Consider the following 24,492-nt stretch of genomic DNA (forward strand, 5'->3'; position numbering starts at 1 on the left):
CTACCTACACCTAGGTATCGTATTATCACGCACTCTGGAGTCTGTAGGTACATCGGTCTACTAAAGACATGCTTTAGATCATCCATACTAATATTATGAATACGAAAGTGTGTCTGTCTGTCTGTCTGTATGTCTGTCTGTGTGCTAACTTTTCAACCGTTCAACCGATTTTCATGAAATTTGGTATGGAATTAATTAGCTTACAACCCGGGGACGGACATAGGCTACTTTTTATCCCGGAAAACTAAAGAGTTCCAGCTGGATTCAAAAAACCTTAATCCACGCGGTAAAAGTCGCGGGCATCATCTAGTTTGTTATAAGTGTAATATATCTTATACTTGGTACTATGGACTACCACAGAAACTTTCTCTGTTGATTTAAAAAAAAAATTGCAAATCGATCCAAAAACTTAGAAAAATCGGTGTACATACCTACAGTAAAAAAAAGCCTGAATTGAGAACCACCTCCGTTTTGGAAGTCGGTTAAAAATATGATATAAATAATATGATGAGGTAGGTAGGTCTTATATCACAAGTAAGGAAAAAAATCTGAAAACCGTGAATTTGTGGTTACTTCACAAGAAAAAAATTAAAATGTGTTCATGAAGAAAGAATTAGTATTTTCAATTTTCAAAGTAAGATAACCACACTAAGTGGGGTATCATATGAAAGGGCTTTACCTGTAATTTTAAAACAGATTTTTTGTAGGCATTATAGTTTTTGATTTAATGTGCAAAATGTTGAAAAAAATGCCATTCGTCCCCCTTATCTCCGAAGTGGAGCGTCGAAAAATCTGAAATAATTATGGTCACTAGAAATTTATGTATATTTTACAGAAAAAATAAAACTAATGCTCTAACTATTACACTTTTTTTATATATTAACAATAAACCTCTACAAACAAAGTTTTGCGATTCATTACCAAAAGTGATTCTTACCGTTTTACTTCTTCTGTAGTACGAATCCTCGGTGCGCGAGTCCAACTCGCACTTGGCCGGTTTTTATTTCTAAGTTCGTCTCCATATCCATATTCTTCTGTAGGTAATCAAACGAACCGTAATGTTTAAGCGTTTTCCATGATCATTGTTATTAGTTCACTAACATTTATTTTAAAAAATCACAATACAATAAGCTGATTGCAAAAACAAAAAATATACCAATTTGAATACTTACTTTTTATTATTTTTACATTCACGCAATTCACACATACAATTATATTATACTTAATACTAGATACATAATACCAAATGCTCTATCCTAACCTTATTACAAAGTGTTACAATTCATTAGGAAATACAAAGAAAACTAAAATACTTATACCTAACATATCCAGAGTATACTTAATAGGTATACTAACGAGTATAAATCGAAAATTTTATTTTAAATAGTCGGAGGGAAATATTCCATCCTCATTTCAAGACACTTTTAATCGACCATTTATTTTATATACCTACTAATAGATGATGCTCGCGACTTCGTCCTCGTAGATTTAGGTTCTTTGAAATTCCCGTGGGAACTCTTTGATTTTCCAGGATAAAAAGTTGTCTATGTCAATTTCCGGGACGTACCAAACATGTAAAGCGTTTATAAGAAACACGTGGGAACTCTTCGATTTTCTGTCCCGGGAATGTCCGGGATGTAAGTTAATGCAGTTCCAAATTTCATCAAAATTTGTTAAATTGTTGAGCTGCGAAAAGCTAGAAAAGCAGACCGACAGACACACTTTCGCTTTTATATTATTAAGTATACTATTCATCTTGAAATATCTGCATGTTGCAGCATAAAGTATCTGATTTAACAGCTGCTTTTCTCAATTTGATTAAATGCTGTAAATATTCAGTTGGTGTACGTTTATAGGATTCTGAACCACAAGAGTGAGTTTTCTCTTTGAAATCTTCAAGGTAATCTTTATACCTATTCACAGAGGATTCCAGGCTTCGACATGCATTTTCAACATTCTTCTCAATTGAAACGAACGATTTGTCATTTCTGTTTTTGTTATCAAATCTAGATTGTTTTGGTTTGTTCGTTTTTAATTCATTTTCATTACTGTAATCGAGATAACATTGTTTTTCACGGCGCGATTTCATTCTACATGAGCAACTATCTTCATTATCCAAACCCAGAAATATTTTGTCTTGCTTAGTTTGATATTTAGATTGTTTATCTATGTTCTTCCAAATAAAACTATCATTTTCACTTGTTTCTAATAAATCAGAGTCACTCTCCGTATCTTTTGGACATTCATATTTCTCTTCACCAGTTTTTGGTTTTGTGCTCGTACTTGATTTTCTACGCTGGTTTTTACTACAACATTTTGTTGGGTCATCTATATTTTTAAATCTTATAACTCTATTCGCTTCATCTCTTTGTTTTGTTGAAGAAAGTTTTATATTGTAGGGGTAAAGATCTTCAGTCCGGCCAAGAATTAAATCAATGTAGTCCTTCCTACCTACTTTTCTACTACAATCTGCGGTTACACGAGGTAAAGGTAATTCGTCTTCAGAAAAATCAAATTCATTCGTCTCTTGCTTTATGTTTTGCGATGTGATTAAGTTGTTAGTTGGACAAGGATCATTCAGTTTTTCTGTTAATTGATCATCTCCTTCAACTATTTGAATTTTCTCAAGTTGTCTAACAATATTGTTATGATTTGTCAACAAATCTGGTGTTGTTGTTATACTACGTTTTTCTGTTTCAACTTCTGTTGTATTTTCGGTTATTTCAGCTGAACTTTGAGATTCTGAATCTGATTGGTACATAGGGGATATATTGATGTTGATGATAGGAGATGCATTATTCTCATCCGTGCTAGACTTCATGTTATCAATTTTCTTTAAATACTTTGAATAAATAGACTTACGTTTTTTACGTCTAGGTGGCGATGGTTTAAGCTGTGTTTGAGTGCATCTATCACTCGTTGTTAGAATATCTGTCATTACAGACGAACTTCTACATACCACTTGTTTATTTTCAGTAGTCGTACTTCTATCTTCGAAACTCAAATTACTGTACTTAGGTCCAACTGCTATTTCTTTTAATCGTGGTGTAATAGGAATAGTTTCAGTACTAGCATCTTGCCGTAATATGCAAGCTTGATTTTGGTGTCTTACGTACGACTGAAGATCTGTCTGAATATCAACTCCTTGATCTTTAACGCGAACCACAAATCTTCGTGTTTGTGTATGCGCTGGTATTCCTATTCTTCTTTTATTCTTCATTGCTTTTTTGCTTATCTCCATGAGACGTTGCCGTGCATTGGAACAAATTTTTAATTCATTTAAAGATACAGCTTTCGATTCCACATTACTAGGAGTACATTCATTCTTTTTGAGTTTAGAATATAGTCTTTCTGTTACTGAAGCTATAATTTCTGCTCTTTGATTGTCATAAAGTATCGGTACTTGTGGTACTCTATCTTCTTTGTTTTTGAGTTCATCGTTATGAGTTTCATCAGGATCAGCGTCAGATAGGCGATCACCTTGATAATTATGTAATGACTTGTCATTAGATAGTACTTCCTGAGAGCGAAATTGTTTTTTTCTATGTTTTAGTGGTGCAGCTACTTCTATATCACTCCCGCTTCTGGTTCTCTCTAAGGCAGGGCCGAATAGTTTATCCATCTCTTTGTTAATTTCGTTGCTTATTTCTGCGTTATTATCCATGTTGTTTATGATATCCGAACTACCGCTTGCAATTGACGATGGTGTGGACTCCGAGTTACGAGTATTCGGATATCGAAAATTCATTATGTTCCCTATGTTTGCCTCTTGATTGTCAACTCTTTGTCTTTTATTTATCTGTAGATCCCAATGTTTATCATCGTATATAAGTTGCCCAGTGTCTGGTTTCTAAAAAAAGGTAAAAAGACGTTAGATTGATACATGCATATTAATACCTTGCTTACAAGCGTAAATCCTCGTCATAACTCAAGGCCCGTCCGGCCTTCTTGTTTCCTGGCTCGTTTAACTTGAGTATAATTTAAAGCAAGAGTGAATAAATGCATATTTTAGATAAGCACTTCCCAATTTTGACATCATTATTACTTTCCATCAGGCATGATTGTCATCAAGTGTGAACCTAGCATGCACTAAAAGAACATTGCTTCTTCAATCCATTCAAACTACTAATTATAAATTTCTAAACTATGTACTTATGGCAAACTTACGTATTTAATGAAATGGTTAGCAAGACCAGCCAACAGCTGGTTAAGCTGAGCTTGCAGGGCCGCTTTAGATATCAACTGTGGGGCAGCGAGCGGTCGAGCAGTTGGCAAACAGCGCGCGCTGGCTGCCCAACGGAGCGTGGACGCGGACTCCCCGTAACACGCTGCTCCTGGTGATACAGCTACATAGAAACGAAACAATTGAAATAGGTACTTATAGTGGTAATGAGGATAGTGGTAATGAGGAAGTTTCTAGCCAACGTTCGATAAAATTTTCATAGATGGCGCTAAATTACTAACACCACTAAAAACGAAAAGTAATACCTATATCTATTACTAGCTGACCCGCCCCGGCTTCGCTCGGGTGGAATTTAGAAAATCGAGGTGGGGGTTGAATTTCCGAAAATCCTGAAATACATAGGTATTTCTTCATTTGTTGCCGAATTACTCATAGATCTAAACTCCCCTCCCGCACGCGCACCCCCGCCTTGGTGACGCCCACTTCGCAACGGGCCGTGCAGCAGAAATCGTAATATTTTAATTTCGCCATAACTTCAAAACCAAACGTCCAATTTTAATCATTCAAAGACCAAATATTATCTCCATAAACTGTTCTTAGTGATGAAATCATTTATTTTGATAAGGATTAATAGCATGAGTAAAATAAACGCGTTTAAATGTAGTCCAAAAAAAATTCAAGATTTTTAAATAAAAAAATGGTTGCTGTGCCTCACTCGACATAGATGGGTATAGTGTGTCGCGGACTTTTTTGTAGATATTTATAAGATCTACAATTAATTAGAACATTTTATGGTTCTATCTTTTATAGTTTAGGCAGCGTACGCAAAATAAGTAACTTTTCTGGTTGATTTTTTACACCTTGTGTCCGAAAAACCCAAATATCTTACGGAACCCTATTTTTTTCCAAAATAAAATATAGCCTATGTTACTCGTGGATAATGTAGCTTTCGAATGGTGAAAGAATTTTTAAAATCGGTCCAGTAGTTTTTGAGCCTATTCAGTACAATCAAACAAACAAACAAACAAACAAACAAACAAACAAACAAACAAACAAAGTTTTCCTCTTTATAATATTAGTGTAGATGACCTATGATTTAATGTTTAGGTCGTGTCAATCAATGACATAGATGAAGAGTTACAGCTAGCGGGCACTGCAGTTTTCCTCATGTTTCCTCGCCACAAAATCTGTGAACTATAATAGAAGTAATTAATTTATTTTGCATCGGGGAAGTAACGTAAGGATTGAATTGACCTAAAGCATAGATCATATAGATATAGGTATATTTTTCGTTTTTAGTGGTGTTAGTAATTTAGCGCCATATATGAAAATTTTATCGAACGTTGCCCTGAAACTTCATCAGTGGATCATGCTGAAAGAGGATCATAAGCCAATAGTACATTACAGTCCAGGACTGAAATAAAGCGATTACTGGCTGAATATTATTGTAAGGCCGAGGCGAAGCCGAAGACTTCTCAAGTGATGTTGAAAGGACGAGGCGCCAGCCGAGTCCTTTTAAACTAAACGATGTTGGTAATTGCTATTTCGGGCGAAACTTGTATAGTTCTCTCACATTTGCGAGAAACAATCAGTACCCTTATTATAAATGCGAAAGTGTGTTTGTTTGTTGGTTTGTCCTTCAATCACGTCGCAACGGTGAATCGGATTGACGTGATTTTTTACACGGGTATAGATAGATTCCTGGACAGTTAGCACAACCAGTTATCCAAGCAAGCTAGTACTTATTATACTACTCACTTGCTATGATGAAGATGCTTCCACCACCCGTAAAGCAATCTTTAAGAAGCCAAGTCAGCGCTGAGTCGCGATAGGGCACGAACCTACCACGGCCAGAACCACCACTTACTAAAATTAAAATAAACCGGTCAAGTGCGGGTCGGACTCACACACGAAGGGTTCTACACTAACCGGATATTCGACGACACTACCGTATGTATAGTACGCAAGAGGTTGAAATGGCAATCGGGGTATGAGGCGGGGAGAGGTCCTGCACACTCGCACGTCACCCGCGCTCGCCCGCACCGGGTTATGGTACGATTACACCTACCGAGTAGTGAAGCGAGACAGTAAAATGTCACTCGGCCGAGACAGTGCTGTGGCTGAGAAATTGTGGCGAAATTGCACTCGTTAAGTGTTTATACCAACCGAGTACTCGGCCGAGGACACTGACTCGCCACTGTACTCGTTAGGTGTAATCGTACCATTAGCGCAGGGGCTATGTGGGTGTGCGAAGCGTCCCTTCCCCGATTGCTATCTCGACCTGTCACGCACTATTCGTAGGTAGGTACTTAAGGTTTGTACACACCAAGGGCTGATATAACATAAATGCACCCTGGTACATCAGAAATGATGATATTCATAGGGACCTTCAAATTGAATACGTCCATAAAGTTATCACCAAATCTGCCAAAGCCCACGACTATAGGCTTCACCACCACGTTAACGTTGAAGCAATCCAGCTGCTTGACGTAACGGAGACAGTGAGAAGACTAAAAAGGACCAAACCTTTTGAGTTAGTGTATAGTGATTAGTGATAGTGTACATATAGTGTAAGTGCTGAAAGAACACGTGAACAAAGGGTCATATCTCAAATCAAGAAAGACTAAGATGCGTCAGTGGACAATTTCTTAGTATATAAGATAATTTATAAGTTTAGGTTAAAATAAAATTACTTATTAGTCATACATTAGGCTAGATCGTAATATAATTGAGTAGCTAATTGGCACTCAACAATAATGAAAAAAAAAAAAAAAAATTTGCGCAGGGGCTATGTGGGTGTGCGAAGCGAAGCGTCCCTTCCCCGATTGCTATCTCGACCTGTCGCGCACTATTCGTAGGTAGGTACTTAAGGTTTGTACACACCAAGGGCTGATATAACATTGCTCAGCGCTACTAATGATTTGTTGATGTTAGCTCCTTCTTTTTGACGACCACCGCAACCCTCCCAGCCTGATTTTTCACTGTAACAACAGGTCACATTTTATCATGTATGCATGTATATACTTTATTGCACCACACAATATATATGTGATAGGTACAATTATATAGGTAGGTATTTCAATTTCATGTGCGCACATTCCGACTTACCTGATGCCAAGTAGAAGTATTACCTAAGTACTTAACCTAGGTAAACTACTATCTTTCTTTATTAGACGATTAAAATGAAACCGTAATCAGCTTATTTTTAAGCTTAACTTAGCTTTAACAACATAAAATTGTACCGTTAATTGGCACCCTTCGAGCACGGAACCCTAAAAATGTATGTCCGATTCACACTCGAAATTTTTCAATCAATGATAAATGTTTCGATACAGACAGTACCTATTGTCGATTATTTATAAAAATATTAAATCTATTTATATACCTTTTCAAGAACACAAATTATATCGAAGGGCCAAGGCAAGGGAACGGCAAATCCTGTTTACTCGATAAATTATTAAAATAATTATTTTATGTCAGTTTATGAATAATTAACTAATCTTAATTATGTTGCCTTCGCCCTTAGTCACAATTTACATATTTTAGCTTACTAAGATTTTAACAGCTACATCTGTCAGTATGCAAATACGTTTATTTTAGTACCCTCATAACTCCCAAACTTTCTTAAAACTAATTTATGAAATGAAAAACCTACTAATGGCTTCGTCGGCGTTCGCACAACTTACGTACGAAGTAATGACAAATCCAACATGGCAGATCAACAAGCTCACCTTCTTCTCAGGGGTAGAAGTTTTAAAAATCCTTTCTTAGCGGATGTCTATGTTATAATAGCTACCTATCTGCATACCACAGCCCGAGCCGTTCAGTAGTTTGAGGCTTGAGCTGATAGATCAGTCAGTCGGCTTTTCCTTTTATATATTTCATCATCATCATGATCAACCCATCGCCGGCTCACTACAGAGCACGGGTCTCCTCTCAGTATGAGGAGGGTTTGGCCATAGTCTACCACGCTGGCCATGTGCGATTGGTAGACTTCACATACCTTTGAGAACATTATGGAGAACTCTAAGGCATGCAGGTTTCCTCACGATGTTTTCCTTCACCGTTAAAGCAAGTGATATAATTAATTACTCAAAACGCACATAACTCCGAAAAGTTAGAGGTGCGTGCCCGGGATCGAACCCCCGACCTCCGATTAGAAGGCGGACGTCCTAACCACTGGGCTATCACAGCTTTATACATTTAGAAGTACCTAAATCATTTTAAATACATATAAACCCGCGTCTCCTGGGAACGCGCCCGGCGCTCTGACCACTAAGCTACGTTCGCTTGCTACCAGTGACGAAATTTGTGATATGTATGTTCACTCAGTACTGAAGCAACTGTTTATGCCATCTAGTAGCGACATTTTGCAGCTATCGAAACTACTTACAAATGCCCATGCAGGTCTTTGAACGAGAAGTGACATATTTGCTTTTATTTACTATATTTTATAATTTTTGTAGTGTACAACACTATAAAATTATAAAATATAGAAGTACCTACCTGCCAGCAAGATCGGCGAGATGTAGCTTGCAGTATGGAGTCACCAACTCAAGCAGAGCATGTGATCTGGAGGAAGATGTGTTCCGTCTAGTCGCGGCAGTGTAACGTCTCCGCGAGCCTTCTGTGACCACGGTCAGTAGGGACTCCGCGTCATGCACCGTCACTTGCCGTAGGTCTAGATTAAAGAAAAGTTTGTCATAAATTTTTCGCACCGGGTTATAGCGCAGGGGCTGTGTGGGTATGCGGGGCGTGCCCGCCCCGATTGCCATCTCCACCTATGGCGTATCTATACGTAGTGTGTACATGATAATCCAATTAATCCCTCTGCCGTGAACGACGTATATAACGTAAAATATGAAAGTACTTTAAACATTATTTTCAAAAAGAAGAACCGACTTTAAATTTCCGTACAAAGCAAAAAAAAACACTTTTAGAATTCCGTATCTCAAAAGGAAAAAGGAACCTTTATAGGATCACTTCGTTGTCTGTCTGTCTGTCGTGTCTGTCAAGAAACCTACAGGGTACTTCCGGTTGACCTAGAATCATAAAATTTATCAGGTAGGTAGGCATTATAGGTCAGGTTAGGGGAAAATCAGAAACAGTGAATTTTTGGTTACATCACAAAAAAAGGTGTTCATGAACACATAATTAGTATTTTCAACTTTAAGAAGATTAATGTACCAAGTGGGATATCGTATGAAAGGGCTTTGCCTGTACATTCTAAATCAAATTTTTATATATTTTTATGCATAATAGTTTTTGATTTATCGTGCAAAATGTCGAAAAAATAAGATTAGTACGGAACCCTCGGTGTGAGAGTCTGACTCGCACTTGGCCAGTTATTTTGTTTGTTCGGTTCGGTTCGTCTATAGGTATACTATGAATGTTGAAAAGAATTTTTATTTAAGCTTTTTGTGTAAATAAATTCACATCAATTGACAGTCAATATACAATTATGTAAATAATTTCGTACATAAGAATGATACTAATATATACTGAAACCTCCCTAAAAGTATGTAGATGATGTAAGTAAAAATATCCAAATGGGTTTATTATTTTATGAGAAAACCGTGAACAAACATACGTATATGTTTAGGTTTAATACAAAACCTCCTTTTTTGAAGTCTGTTAAAAACCATCGAGTATTTACTTACTTTGTACGTAAGGTCCCTTAGTAGGATGCTCCCTGACACGCAAGTCTTTGCGAGCATTACCTTTTCTTCTTGGAAGAGAATTTACTGGCAACACTTCACCCGCTAATAGATCGTGCACCCGCTCGTTATATATCTCCAGAAAACTGTAAAAAAATTGTTAGTATAAAAGCCCATACTACGGTACCTAATTCACAGTAAACCCTAAGATTTACTTAGGTTTTTGAGTTTTGTCTATCTGGTGTTTGGTTTATATTTAAATCCTCTTTCCTTTAAGACCTAACGAAATAAAATCTAATCCTATATCCTTCAGGTTTTCTTTCAAATACTTACATTATTACAATCCATACAGTCACGGATAAACTTGTGAAAATTATTAATAATTAATCTACTTCACATTTCGGCAAAAAATAGGTCAACCCCGTAGCTAAACCGTAGCATCCGTAGCACTGCAAAGTGCTACGCTAGCGCACTCTGTTTAAAAAACACAATGTAGATGCCTATTTAGTTATTTTGTATACACACCGTTACACATACTTTGATCTTAAATATTTTTTTTAATTATTGTTCTCAATGGTAAGTATGTTTATAATTCCGCTTTGTAGCAGAACTAAAAATTATTATTAGTTATTTATCAAACTGCTAATATTATATGGCCAAAAATCGTTGACTTATCACCTCCGTTGCTTTGGGAAGTTGGGAAATTTATAACAAAACTGCTAAGTTTTAGTTTTGCACCATCTTTCTACGGGGTGATACGGGCACACCCAACTAGGGTTCGTCAATCAGCAAAATTTTTCTAAACTAGATGATGCCCGTGACTTTTTCCGCATGGATTTAGATTTTTTAAATCATCAACATCATCAACCGATAGACGTCCACTGCTGGACATAGGTCTCTCGTAGGGACTTCCACACCCCACTTTTTTATATATCCCACGGGAACTCTTTGATTTTCCGAGATAAAAATATCTTATGTTAGCCTCCAAATAAAAGCTTATGTTTGTACCAAATAGATGATCCTACGATTTCATTTACGTGGATTTAGGTTTTAATAAGCCCGTGGGAGCTCTTTGATTTTCCGAGACAAAAAACAGCCTTTGTCCATTCCCGAGATACTATCTCTGTACCAAATTTCATCAAAATTGGTTTAACCAAAGATAATATATACAAGTAAGATCGCTAACGTCATACATTCATTTAAAGCTTGCGTAAAACTCCTTTAAGTCGCCGGTACCTTGTAGGTCAACTCCTTATAGTGTGATGGCATTATTGTGCAAGCTAAAATGTGAGATGCGAATTTATTTAGTGCACTCTATCGAACAGCTGATGAAACTCAATTTTATTTAGAGCCAACTCAAATTTTACTCAAATAATAAACGAAATCCAAAATCACAGGCAATCATCAGAGGGTCCGGTATCAAGCGTAGGTCAGCAGTTTGGCATCATCAAAAATCCAGGAGCAAGTACAAGTAATCAGGTTAGCAGAATCTCGGAGTTCATATAGCAGAAACAATTCCCAAACGAAATAGGGAAAAGAAATAAAAGCACTCAGAAAATTGTAATACACCGTCAAATTCAACCGTCACCAATCCAAAGGCAAAATAATAATTTTATTTTCAAATAACAAGTCATTTTGTTACGCCATCTACTGGAATTTTGTAATACTACTTCAGCTATCCAAAGCAAAATGCTATGGATATCGTAAAGTTCAATGAGTCAATAATTAAAATTAAGAATTAGCTTTTTCCGATGGTGATGTTGTGAAAATTTTGTATTTTGTTACTAAATACAAATAAATTTGATGAACCAGACAAGTAAAATATGATATTTCGTCAAATCCATAAAAAATATATTTCATACGAACCAAGTGACGCCATCTAGTAATAGTTTTGAACTAGTTACAATTTTAAATAGAGAGTGAGCGATCTGTACTTGTTTAATATATTATCTTTGGTTTAACGGATAAGCCGTGAAAATCTAGCAGACAGACAGAAGACACATTTTTGCATTTATTTGTAAGGTTAAGTTTTGTCACAATTGCGTTATGGTGCTGTAGGAATCCATAAAAATAAATGTTAGTAGTTATTAGTAGGTACTGTTCTTTTCATTAGCTTGAAAGCACATCACGCACAATAACTTGATGATTTTGACGAAATTGCACCAAGTATAGTAATAAGTAAGTAAGTGTTAGACTACGTACTGCTCTAACTTAAAACTTATAAACACTTTACACAATTACACATTACAAAGAGATCTTGGGATATCATTATCAAGTTTCAAATCTCAACCAACATCGGGGTGCAATCAAACCCCCCTGTCTCTCCTACATCGACGGCCTTGCGGCTAATAGGGCCAAAATTTCACGCTTCTTTGTCACGTTTCAATAAGTAATGCGTAGGTAATCAGTAACCGACTTAATACGAACTTTGCGTGTTAAAACTATTTAATAACATTATAGAAGTAAATCCAATGGTAAAATTGGTATAATAATGGTTGTATCGTAAATCCAAATTAAACCGTTTGAAATTCACTAACAAATACGCAAAGCTAGTGAACTTCGCCTTAATATATGATTTTTTTCTACGGAACATTGATATGCAACAGGCACATAAAATGAATGTAGCTTTGTTTGCCCCGTATGCTTACACCATTCATCCGATTGCAACAAAACTTAGATTTTTTATTATGATACAAGTTAGCCCTTGACTGCGATCTCGCCTAGTGGTAAGTGATGGTGCAGTCTAGATGGAAGCGGGCTAACTTGAGTTTCATTAAACCCATATGTAACTTAATTTATTACTTCTACAACTACAATTTTGGTACTTACACGAAAAATAAAAATAAAATAAAAATAGGTAGGTACCTCAGATCGGTTACTCATACTACGCGACATCGTACTGGAACGCCAAAACGCTTAGTGGCACGGCTTTGCCAGTAGCGTGGTTACTATGTCACCGCCGAATTATATTATATTAATAAAGAATTATAAAAACCGGTTGAAATTTGACGGAGTTATGGAGTAAAATCGATAAAAAATGGATCCATCCCATATCCCGAAGAATCCTTAATTTTTTTCGGGATAAAACGACCCTAAATGTTAACCCGGAGTATCAACTACCACTGTACCAAATTCCATTTAAATCTGTTCAGTAATTTTCGCGTGAATATGCACGCACATACAGACAGACAGACGAAAATTCCAAAAAAATGTTTGGGGTCTATATCGATAATAATGTTTCACTAAGATATATATTTATGTACAAAAATCGTCCAGTTACAGTTTTATTATAAGTATAGATATAGATTTTGTAACAAAAACTTGAAAACATTTAAAAGACATTCACAAGCACAACTTACTTCTAGAGATTTCTACGAGAAGCGCTATCCTGACGAAAGCATGTTTGCTACTACGACGGAAGTCGCTTTATCACACCTTTATTGTCTAACTTGAAAGTAAGTATTTAAAAAGTCCGAAAACTGTTAACTACGAGCTGTCTAAGCGTTAAACACTGACTGTGGTGGACTAGGCAGAGTAGGGCGGGCGGCACGTTACTGCTCGCGTATAATCCGCCCAAGTGTGAAGCCATATTACGCTCGGGGAAGGTGAAAGGGCATTAATCGACGGTTTGTTCGTGATTGCAAAAGTTATTTTTTTTTGTGGTTATAGAATGCTATGTATTTGTACTTATATTCACTAAACTAGCGGCACGCTATGATGGCCGGTTTGACGTTTGTCCGCTCATGAAGTTCCGTATTAATTGATAACGACTTTGAAGGAAATAATTGTATTACTTTATTGACGATAGTGATGTGCAGAGATTCATAAATTTTATCGAATGTAGTTTTAGGTTTAGGACTCAAAATTTATTTATTAAATTGATTTCTTAAATGTATACAAGTGTAGAAAAATCAGTTTGCACCATTTAAGGGGTGAATGTACTTGTGAATATGAACAATTTTCACTATGTGGACAAACCTCTGAAATCGCAAAAAAATATCAATAAATTTTTAAAAATGGAATCTAATACGATCGTCACATAGGATCGCTGGCTAGCACAACTACTACCTCCGGCAAACTCGCGTCAATGCTCAATGCAAAACAAAGCAGTTTCGAATTGACGTTGCTTCGAAAAGTATAAACTGTCAGTGCAATGCGATTGTGATATAGTTTTGACCTGGCTTTGGATTTCAAATATTGATACTGCATTACTGTTGACCCTTGCTCGTTAATTTGGACTCTGTTCAAGCCCTTTGTTGTGGATTTCGTCGATATGACCGAACGTACGCAGAGAACTGTTCTAAATAGTCAGACACGTGAGTTCCTAATACGCCTTCGTAACTATTTCGATCGTGAAGCTCAAAATGGAGGGCCAATTTTACCTATAACGTCAGTGGTTGAACGCGTAGCTGATGCGCTTAATATTGGACAACGAACTGTTAGACGGATAACTAAAAAAAAATATGGCGAGACTGGCACAGAAGAAAATAAACTTCACACACCAAAAAAGAGAAAACGAGCAAAACCAGTCGTAGGCATCGATAGCTTTGATGCCGATGCTATCCGAAGACATGTTTACGGCTACTATTTACAGAAGGAGTATCCAACAAGAAAAAAGTTGGTGCATTCACTGAAGGAAGCTGGATTATTCTTCGGTGGGGAAAGTTCTTTAACGAAGATTTTGAAGACCATTGGATTTCGATACAAAAAATGTAACAAACGCAAAATATTGATGGAAAGATTTGATATAGCGATGGCAAGGTATACTTTTTTACGGCAAGTGAAAGAAATCAAAAATTGGCAAAATGTTGTGTTCTTGGATGAAACATGGCTTAATGCTAACCATACTGTAGGCCGTTCTTGGAACGATGACACAGCAGCATCTACTTCCAAAGTTCCTGTAGGAAAAGGATCGCGACTTATAATTTGTCACGCCGGAACCATCAACGGGTTTGTCGAAGGTTCTCTCATGGCTTTTGCGTCAAAAACCACTGGAGACTATCATGAAGACATGAATGGAGAAAAGTTTACTGAATGGTTTACCTCAATGTTGTGTAGCCTCCCTGAACCATCTATTATAATTATGGACAACGCCCCATACCACTCGATGCAAATTGACAAGCCACCTGCCCAATCCCAAAAGAAAGCTGATATCGTCGCATGGCTTCGTAAAAATGGCGTAGATGCAAACATGAATATGTTAAAAGCGGAATTAGTACGTCTTTTAAAAGAAAACAAACCAACCAAGATCCGATACGTCATTGACGAAATAGCATTAGAACATGGGCACAGAGTTATACGGTTACCGCCTTACCATTGTGAGTATAATGCGATTGAGTTGGTGTGGGCTCAAATTAAGGGATATGCTGCAAGACACAATACAGAACCCCCATTTACCACAAAAAAAATGCTAAAATTATTAGAAGAAGCTTGTGAACATGTGACTAAAGGAGACTGGGAAAAGGTTGTGAATAGAACTGTTAAATTAATAAGGGAAGATTATGAAAGAGATGTGAAAATAGATAATATTATAGAAAACGAACATATAATTATTAATGTATGTGATGATAGCAGTGACGACAGTGAAAATAGTAGTATGGACGAATCTGATTAATTATGGCCTTTTGTGGCACCTTTTTCGGTATCTTTTGTATTCATATGTTTCTTGTGTGCATATAAAGTATGTATATTCATTTTCGTTCAAATATTCAGTTCGTTCAAATAAATTAAATAAACATATACATTTTTGTTTTATTAAACCTATTTAATCAGGTACAAAAACAAAACTTAATTGTTTTTTGTTCGAGAATAAATTGACATTCCACATCACTATTGTAATGTGTCAAACCGGCCATCATAGCGTGCCGCTAGTGTAATATAACAAAATAAAGTCACACGATGTTATCTATTCTCAATTCAATACGTTTTTGTGTGTATCTTTGTTCACCGACACTAATAAATAATAATTAATATCGTTAGTACTTGTATCGTTCGTATGTCACAATCCCGTTTTAGGGTTATAGGCGAAGTCAACTCCTAAATGATGGATTGACGCTGGTTCCCTGGGAACGGGGACGGGCGCTAATGTGGGACGCAACTTGCGTTGACACATTGGCCCCGTGTCATATCAGGAAGACAGCATCAAGACCGGGAGCCGCAGCAGAAACAGCTGAAAACGGCAAGCGGCGCAAGTATGCCTCTCTTATAGAGAGTTACATTTTTGTGCCGTTTGCCGTGGAGACCCTGGGGCCATGGAGTCTTAGTGCTAAAAATTTTTTACGAGACATTTCACCGCGATTAATAGCCTCAACTGGTGACAGAAGGGCTGGCTCATTTTTTGCGCAGCGGATCAGCCTAGCTGTCCAGCGCGGAAATGCAGCCAGTATTCTTGGCACCATTCCACGCGGTCATGATTTATATAGTAATTAGATAAGGCTAGCTTTAAGTTTTATTGTATTAAAAAAAAAAAAAAAAAACTCCTAAATACTTTTTGAAATTTTGAGCCTTTTGTGGATTTCAGATTTTTTTAAACAAATGACATAAATTGTTTTTTATTTCTACGTAGCGAATATCTCAATTACTAATTTGTGTACTATTACTTTTCTTTCTTTTATATTACCCTCACTCTAACTTTTGGTAGACTCGTTTATAATAAATCGATCATTACGTCTGTCAACCGTCGATCTGTCGATCATCTGTTGATCGCTCTTGCATTAATCGTCTTGTCATCCTCTCCCATCTCTCGTCTATTACATAGTATCTCCTATATCTAGGCACCTATCTATAGAATTCTATGCATGCATAGAATACTATATGCCGAATAGGAGCGAAATATAAATGAGTGTATCATATGATACACTCATTTATATTTCGCGTTCTTTCACCGTTGAACTATTGAGTTTTAAAATCATTTTTATCAAGTCTATCACAACTTTAAGTTGTAACACGCATCATATTAACTTTTAAGTTGGAACAGTGATAAAGAGACGTAGTGCCGCTAGCTCAAGGATGAAACGACACGCAAACCTAGCACCCTCGCCTATATAACTCTTTATCATTGCTAATATCTACAAACTATAATGTGGTATTGGATATTGTATGGTAAATGGTAATATGTGCTTATCTATCACAGACATTCCATTCAAACGTATAGAAGGTAAAAAGCGAGTAAAATTGCAAACTCTTTTTAAGGAATTTCATAGATATGAGGTATTATTCGTACGGGTCACATCTTCATCATCATCATCATCAACCGATAGACGTCAACTGCTGGACATAGGTCTCTTGTAGGGACTCCCATACGGTCTCGCGCCGCCTGAATCGGGGAATTCGTACGGGTAGCAAAATATTTCGCCTTGCCCTTCAAGCTTCCTTTGATTGAAATTAGAATGTAGGTACAATAATTAGTCTCGGGCACCGAAGAGTAAGTAAACCAGCTACGGGTAACGTCATTGGATTTTAGATCCCCTCTAAATAAGCAAAAAATCACTGTTATAAATATTGAATCCAAACCTGAAAAAATAAATCACCAAAGAATGAAAGCAAAAATTACAGGCGTCATGTCATGACTAATCTTCTAAATATATAATAGGAAAAGGTGACTGACTGACTGACTGACTGATCTATCAACGCACAGCTCAAACTACTGGGCGTATCGGGCTGAAATTTGGCATGCAGATAGCTATTATGACGTAGACATCCGCTAAGAAAGGATTTTTGAATATTCAACACCCAAGGGGGTGAAATAGGGGTTTGAAATTTTGTAGTCCACGCGGACGAAGTCGCGGGCAAAGCTACTATAAAAATATTTGTGAGAAGCAATTTGTGTATCGCGTGAGTTATAACAATTGCCATGTTTTCTCATGTGTCTCAACCTTAACTGAAGCTACAGAAAAAGAAAACAATCGTAGATAAGCGATCTTAAATTTGTAAAATAAGTAGTTGAATTTTAGAAGTGAGGACAAAAAGTGCTTTTTATCCAGAATAGATACCTAACTTATAACTTTTTAAATAGGAACCTACCTAGACATTGAAAATTACGTAAATTAACTGTATATGTATAAAATTCTAAGTCCTGACTGACTGGCTGATTGACTGACTGGACTTATATATCGACGCACAGCCTAAACCGCTGGTCCTGTGACTTATACCTTACGGAACCCATATGTAAATCTATATTTCTACTCTGTGATTTGCACTACATAATGATAGCGAAACAATTTGCTGGCGCTGACAAAATTGCCCCATACATACAATAAAGAAAATTGAACGGCGTTCAATTTCATACATTAATAGTTCAAAGGCATGAGGTTATAGAGCTTTCAATTTGTTTCAGATTATATATTAATTTTAAAAAGCATTTATAAGAAGGAAAACATCTATCATCACGATCAACCCATCGCCGACTCACTACAGAGCACGGGTCTCCTCTCAGAATGAGAATGGTTTTGGCCATAGTCTACCACGCTGCCATGTGCGGATTGGTAGACTTCACACACCTTTGAGAACATTATGGAGAACTCTCAGGCATGCAGGTTTCCTCACGATGTTTTCCTTCACCGTCAAAGCAAGTGATATTTAGTTAATTAAAACACCCATAACTCCGAAAAGTTAGAGCTGCGTGCCCGGGATCGAACCCCCGACCTCCGATTAGTAGGCGGACGTCCTAACCACTAGGCTATCACAGCTTTTTTCTAAAACATCTATGCTCAAGTAATATTAAATATCTCTAAACGCAACACTAAATAATTCAGCTCAGTAGTAATGTGCTAGGAGAGGATACCTATCTACGACAGTAAAATATGTAACGGATTTGTTTTGAATCAACTAATTTTGTCGTTTTCAGTCTGCCCCGTAAAGTTTCTAGATTGCAGCTATTTTATTAATTGATTTTCTCAGTTTTTAATACTGATTTTTAGACTATTTCGTCCACTTATTGAGCAATTAGGGTCTGCGCAGACGAGAGGCTAACCTGTCCGCGGAAGACAAAGCTCCTCATATTATACTACAGTGTTAGTCAATCGTGAACGTTACGCGATGCAGTTCTTAGTGATCCATTTTTGTCCTCCGCGGGATATAGTCCCTCCTCTACGTAGGCCGTTAGGTATGTGACCGAAGTTAACCTAGCGCAACCGTTGAAAAAAATAACCTTTCGATTTTATAGGATGGTCTAATAACACCCCACACACCCTGATTGCAGTCTCGACCTGTCGGGTACTAAAGGTTAGTCAAACCGCAAACGTACCTAAATGCACATTGAATCGGTAACAATCGTTACACGTACCTACCTGACAGTTATATCAAACGGCCTTGTATCAGCCAAAGCCATACAAATGCGCGGTACCAGGCCCGGATGCGTTGTTGAACCCATCATGGTATGAGTCTTCCCTGTAGCACTTTGACCATAAGTAAGAACGCATGCTGATTGCCCCTGCGATATCCTGCTCAGTACTTGACGACCAACTTTGTCGAATACCTGTAAAATCATACCTATAAATAATTTTAATCATATCTTCACTAGAAACAGCCTAGATATACATATAGGAAAATTAGTAAGTATTTGGGTTTTCGGTTACAAAACAAAAAATACGTAAGTATTACAGGAAATTCTACCCCCACGCCGATTTTCTAAGCTCCACCCAAGCGAAGCCAGAGCGGGTCACCTAGTGCAGGGCCGTCTTTACCCGAGGGTGTAAGGGGAGCGGTGCACTCCGGCGCAGAGTCCTGGGTGGCGCAAGGCGACACCTACTATACACTGAGACCACGGGAGCGGAGCTGTGGGCACAGCCAGTGGTTAAAAATAGGGTGACAATCCGGGAAAAATGCCACGCTATAATAATTCTTATAACTTCTGCCGTTAATACCTAGTAGCTAAGAGATCCTTACCTTTTCCTGCGAAGCGTAGTTCAGATGCGTGGGTGAGCACGCACTATCAAAAGTGTAGTCAGCATAAAAACGACGCACACGTTCGCGGCTGTCGCCTGCCCCTGATGCGCTTACCTAGCATTTTTTAAAATTAGGTCCAGTTGCATGGAAGGTGATTAAAGTTACATTAAGTTACGTTAAAATTTTCACTGCAAATAAAAAAGCAAATTGGGTATTCTCACAACTCGGTATTCATACCTCCATGATTAATCAAGGACCTCCTTGATACCTTTGACCTCAAAGGTATTATTTTGTTCCAAAATTAACAAACCCTTACTTGCGCAAACCATTTTACCTTTATAGACGGTCAAAGTTTAACCGTAACCGTAATGTAAATTTGACTGTCTGTCATGGATTTGGACTTTAGTTAATAAAAACATGCACTTGGGGTTTAAGACCAGGCACATAAAAATTTTGTGCGTTAAAATAAAATACCTATCATTCCTATCACGTGGGTAGGTATCTTAAAATAATATGTTTATACTCGTGATTAGTGATTGAAACATTATTTAATTAGGTTTTATTTTTTATTATAATATTTAAATATATTATATTATAGCGATTAATTATTTAGTTATATAAAAGAAGGTACATACCTATAGGTAAAAAACCGGCCAAGTGCGAGTCAGACTCGCCCACTGAGGGTTCCGTACTACAATCATATTTTATCGACATTTTGTATGATAAATCAAAAATTATTATCTATAAAAATAAAAAATAATCTGTTTTAGAATGTACAGGTAAAGCCCTTTCATATGAAACCCCACTTGATATAGCAATCTTACTTTAAATACTATACAATATACATTATTGTACTTATTTTTGTTATTATTTTATTTTAGATTTTAATATTTTTATTTTATTTTATTTATAATTTTTATTAACTTCTGTAATAATATGGGTACATTTTGCCTGAAATAAAGATCATTATTATTATTATTATTATTATTTAAATGTCGAAAATAGCAATATTTGTCCGAAACACATTTTAATTTTTTTCTTGTGATGTGACCTTAAATTCACGGTTTTCAGATTTTTCCCCTAATGTCTGATATAAGAACTACCTACCTGCCAAATTTCATAATTCTAGGTCAACGGGAAGTACCCTGTAGGTTTCTTGACAGACAGACAACAAAGTGATCCTATAGGGTTCCGTTTTTCCTTTTGAGGTACGGAACCCTAAAAAAACATTGTGGTAGGTAGGTACAGTATCTATAGTCTGCAACAGGTCGATATGGCAATCGGGGTATGTGGCAGGGGGACGCCCCGCACACCCGCATGTCACCCGCGCTCGCCGGCACCGGGTTAGCGCGGGGGCTGTGCGGGTGTGTGGGACGTTCCCTCCCCGATTGCCATTTCGACCTGTCGATGGGCGTTTTTAAGCAACTAAATGTCACTTGGTTTGACGGTGAAGGAAAACATCATGAAGAAACCTGTAGCTATACATATATGTTATTCCTGAGAGTTCTCCGTGTGTGGTATGGTATGTAAAGTCTGCCAACCATAGTCAAACCCTCTCATTCTGAAAGAAACCCATCCTCAGTAGTGAGCCGGCCATGGGTTGATGATGATAATGACGATAATGAAGTAGGTAGGTATTTACTCACCTTTATATTTGTGATGGTTACAGTATTTTCATCAGCTACACTCACAACTGGCACTCGTTCTTTCTCTGATTTGAGTTCTCTAAAAAATACGATTCAATCAAACTTTGCAACTTAATTAACTTATTAAACAAGTAGGTATACTACACTAACTTCTCTGTAAATGGCCTAACTCTTACGGCTAATTTTACGTTAGACATACTAAAATGAAGAGATAGTTAATTTAACTAACAAAGACATTTAGAAGTGAAGTCACATAAGTTTGTGTCGACTAAATCCTACGTGTCTACTCGGATGCAACTAAGTAGGTAGGTAATAGTTATTTTAAGCAACGCGTTTCTTAAAGGGAACGTTCAGATAAAAATAGATCTTTCGTCTTATTCAAATGTGTTGAAAAGTAACATTTTTAAAAGTTTCTTCTTTATTTTTAGGGTTCCGTACCTCAAAAGGAAAAACGGAACGCTTAAAGGATTTGTTCTCTGTTAGTCTGTCAAGAAACCTACAGAGAACTTCCCGTTGACCTAGAATCATGAAATTTGACAGGTAGGTAGGTCTTATAGCAGACATAAGGTCAAAAATCTGAAAACCGTGAATTTGTGGTTACATCACACAAAAAAAATTAAATTGTGGTCATGAACTAGTAGTTAGTGTTTTCAATTTACAAAGTAAGATAACTACTTATATATCAAGTGGGGTATCATATTATGAAAGGGCTTCACTTGTGCATTCTAAAACAGATTTTAATTTATTTTTATGCATATTAGTTTTTGATTTATCGTGCAAAAAATACGACTGTAGTACAGAACCCTCGGTGCGCGAGCCTGACTCGCCTTTGGCCGGTTATTTTTCAAAGTAACTTTTACCTGCAGCTTCGTCCGCGAGATATATATACTTCGGTAATTTATAGCCTATCACTCGGGGATAACGTAGCTATCTATAGTCAAAGAATTTCCATAATCGGATCATGAGTTCCGGAGATTACCCCCTACATACAAACTAAAATTTCCTAGGTAGGTATTCTCCTCTTTATTATATTAGTAGATGTAGTAGAACACGAAGAAGTTTTTTTTTTTATTCATTATAGGCGCACGCTTGACCACGATCACACCTGATGGAAAGTTATGATGTGGCCTAAGATGGGACGCGTTTGCCTAGAAGGTGCCTATTCACTCTTGTTTTAAAGATACCCGGATTATAATTGGTAGGAAACACTGATCTCGGAAGAGTATTCCAGACCCTAGCCATGCGTATAAGGAATGATGACGCAAAGCGTTTCGTACGCGTAGATGGAATGTTGACGACATAGGGGTGTAAACTCGCCCGGTGTCTTGCGGTAGGTAGGTACCTACGGTAGTAGAAAGGTGAGGGAGGGACAAGATCGAACAGCTCCTGAGCACACTCTCCGAAATACATCCTGTAAAACACCGATAGGCCGGAAACTTTTCGGCGGTGATCAAGACTCTGAAGCTTCCCCAAAAGTGGTGAATCTTCGCCTATAAATCTTCTAGCTCGACGACCAACGGCTTCTAAAACGGGTAGTTAGTACTTAGCAGAGCCATCGAAGAGATGACTGCAGTACTCCATGCACGACCTGGGCCTGATATAAGGTTACCAGTTGATGCGACGTGAAGTAGGTACTGCTTGTTGAGTACCAAGTTTTTTGGCAGCAGTCTTGGCTTTAGCTTCAATAGACCTTCCGAAGTGGATATTGGCTGAAACGTCAAGACCTAGGAGATCAATATGATCGGTGATGGGAACGGAGACACCCCGGAAAGTGGGAGTCAAGGTGAAAGGACTCCGTTTAGCGTTGCGCAAAAAAGCGACATCTCTCCTGCAGCGCTTACGTACCAGCGACAACGGCATCCTAAAGGTAATTGCTGCCAGGCCTGACTGTCCCATACTACACCACTGTGTGGCGGTAGCTATTGGGTCAGTAAAATAAAATTAATTGTACCTACCCACTAATGAACTAACAATACTAACTTACCATTTAAGGAAAAACTGTAACTAACATACTAACAATCTATGGATCTATGAATGGTCTGAAATAAACGTTTATTTATTTATTTATTTATTTATTTAGCTGTAAGCAGGCACGCCTGAGGTTTTGTAACGTTAAACTCTACTAAATTGGCATCACCCTGAAACATATTTCAGGGTAGAATTAATTTTCGATGCGTTTTAACTTTTAGCTTTAGCTACCCACCAGCGGCGAAGAGTCAATATAACACGATTCCTATCGGCTTCCCTTTAAGAATTGGCATAATATAGCGTAAGTAGGAACTATTCACATAAATTCCGTAATACGTTCGTAAATACAAAGGTTCGATCGTCACAAATGCTAATTTTTCTTTTGTTATTAAGTACTAATTTAAGTTAAAAACATAACAGCTAATGTAAGTAACATACACCTACGTCCTACAGTCCTACACCGTACAAGCCGTAAAATATCGGATTGCCTAGTTAGATTTTTGCTTAGTATTTATCTCTTTCATTTCCCTAGCGAAAGCGAAAGGAGCGAACTAGGTCTGTCTCGCTCTACGGTCGACTAATAAAGAGCACACCAATTTAATCTGGCCCAGTAGCGAATACGAATTTGGAACTCTGACAGGTCAGACAAATTTGACGTAAATAACTCGGTTGGATCCGAGTTACCCTATAATACCTCCAAATTAAAAATTATATTAATAGCATTGTTTTAACAGGTACATGCTACTATTTTGAGTATTTTGTATTTTGAAGGGTTATTTGATATTGATACATTTGTTTTTGTGAAGCGGCCATGCTTGTTTGTTTTTAAAGTTGTTAGTGGTGTTTTATTTTGATATAATAAATTGGGGATGTGATTAATAACTTATAAGTGTAAGTTCACGGTAATTTTGATTCAGTTTGGTAAGCCAAAATCAGAAATGGCCTTAATTCACATAGATTGTTGTTTAACAGATTTCTTGGTAGGTACGTAACGATAGTAATTTTTCTAAATTAAGTTTTGAAAACAAAAATCGAACAGCTGATATTCTTTTAGATAAGTACGTTTCCGGCTTCCCTTTATCAGATTTTCACCCTTCGCCACTGCTACCCACACCACTATAATACGAAAATATACAAATTTTTTCAAACATCG

General features: G+C 37.2%; 1 protein-coding gene across 4 annotated transcripts; it reads right to left on the reverse strand.

The window, feature by feature from the left end:
• Window positions 1-757: 757 nt before the first annotated feature.
• Window positions 758-21,648, reverse strand: LOC117990675 (uncharacterized). 4 transcript variants are annotated; one of them, XM_069504435.1, is made up of 10 exons: window positions 21,522-21,648; window positions 21,372-21,450; window positions 19,726-19,839; window positions 19,128-19,315; window positions 9,844-9,986; window positions 8,690-8,864; window positions 7,067-7,164; window positions 5,942-6,049; window positions 4,168-4,334; window positions 758-3,850 (listed from the first exon to the last, which is right to left on the reverse strand). In XM_069504435.1, the coding sequence occupies exons 1-10, from the start codon at window positions 21,566-21,568 to the stop codon at window positions 1,748-1,750; spliced, it is 3,222 nt and encodes a 1,073-aa protein (XP_069360536.1). In that variant the 5' UTR covers window positions 21,569-21,648; the 3' UTR covers window positions 758-1,747. The 4 variants fall into 4 exon arrangements, with proteins under 4 accessions (XP_069360536.1, XP_069360537.1, XP_069360535.1 ...); XM_069504434.1 differs by having other exon boundaries at window positions 766-3,850; window positions 4,168-4,346; XM_069504436.1 differs by lacking the exon at window positions 5,942-6,049 and having other exon boundaries at window positions 759-3,850; window positions 4,168-4,346.
• Window positions 21,649-24,492: the final 2,844 nt, after the last annotated feature.

Source organism: Maniola hyperantus, chromosome 18 (genome assembly GCF_902806685.2).
Source record: "Maniola hyperantus chromosome 18, iAphHyp1.2, whole genome shotgun sequence".
Classification (NCBI taxonomy): Eukaryota; Metazoa; Arthropoda; class Insecta; order Lepidoptera; family Nymphalidae; genus Maniola; species Maniola hyperantus.

Bases quoted from the DNA above. Each gene is read 5' to 3' on its own strand.
- LOC117990675 (XM_069504434.1), bottom strand. From the start codon at position 21,568: ATGTCTAACGTAAAATTAGCCGTAAGAGTTAGGCCATTTACAGAGAA. The intron at 21,451-21,521 runs GTTAGTGTAGTA...CGTATTTTTTAG, and splicing joins GTTAGGCCATTTACAGAGAA to AGAACTCAAATCAGAGAAAG. The intron at 19,840-21,371 runs GTGAGTAAATAC...AAAAAATGCTAG, and splicing joins TAACCATCACAAATATAAAG to GTAAGCGCATCAGGGGCAGG.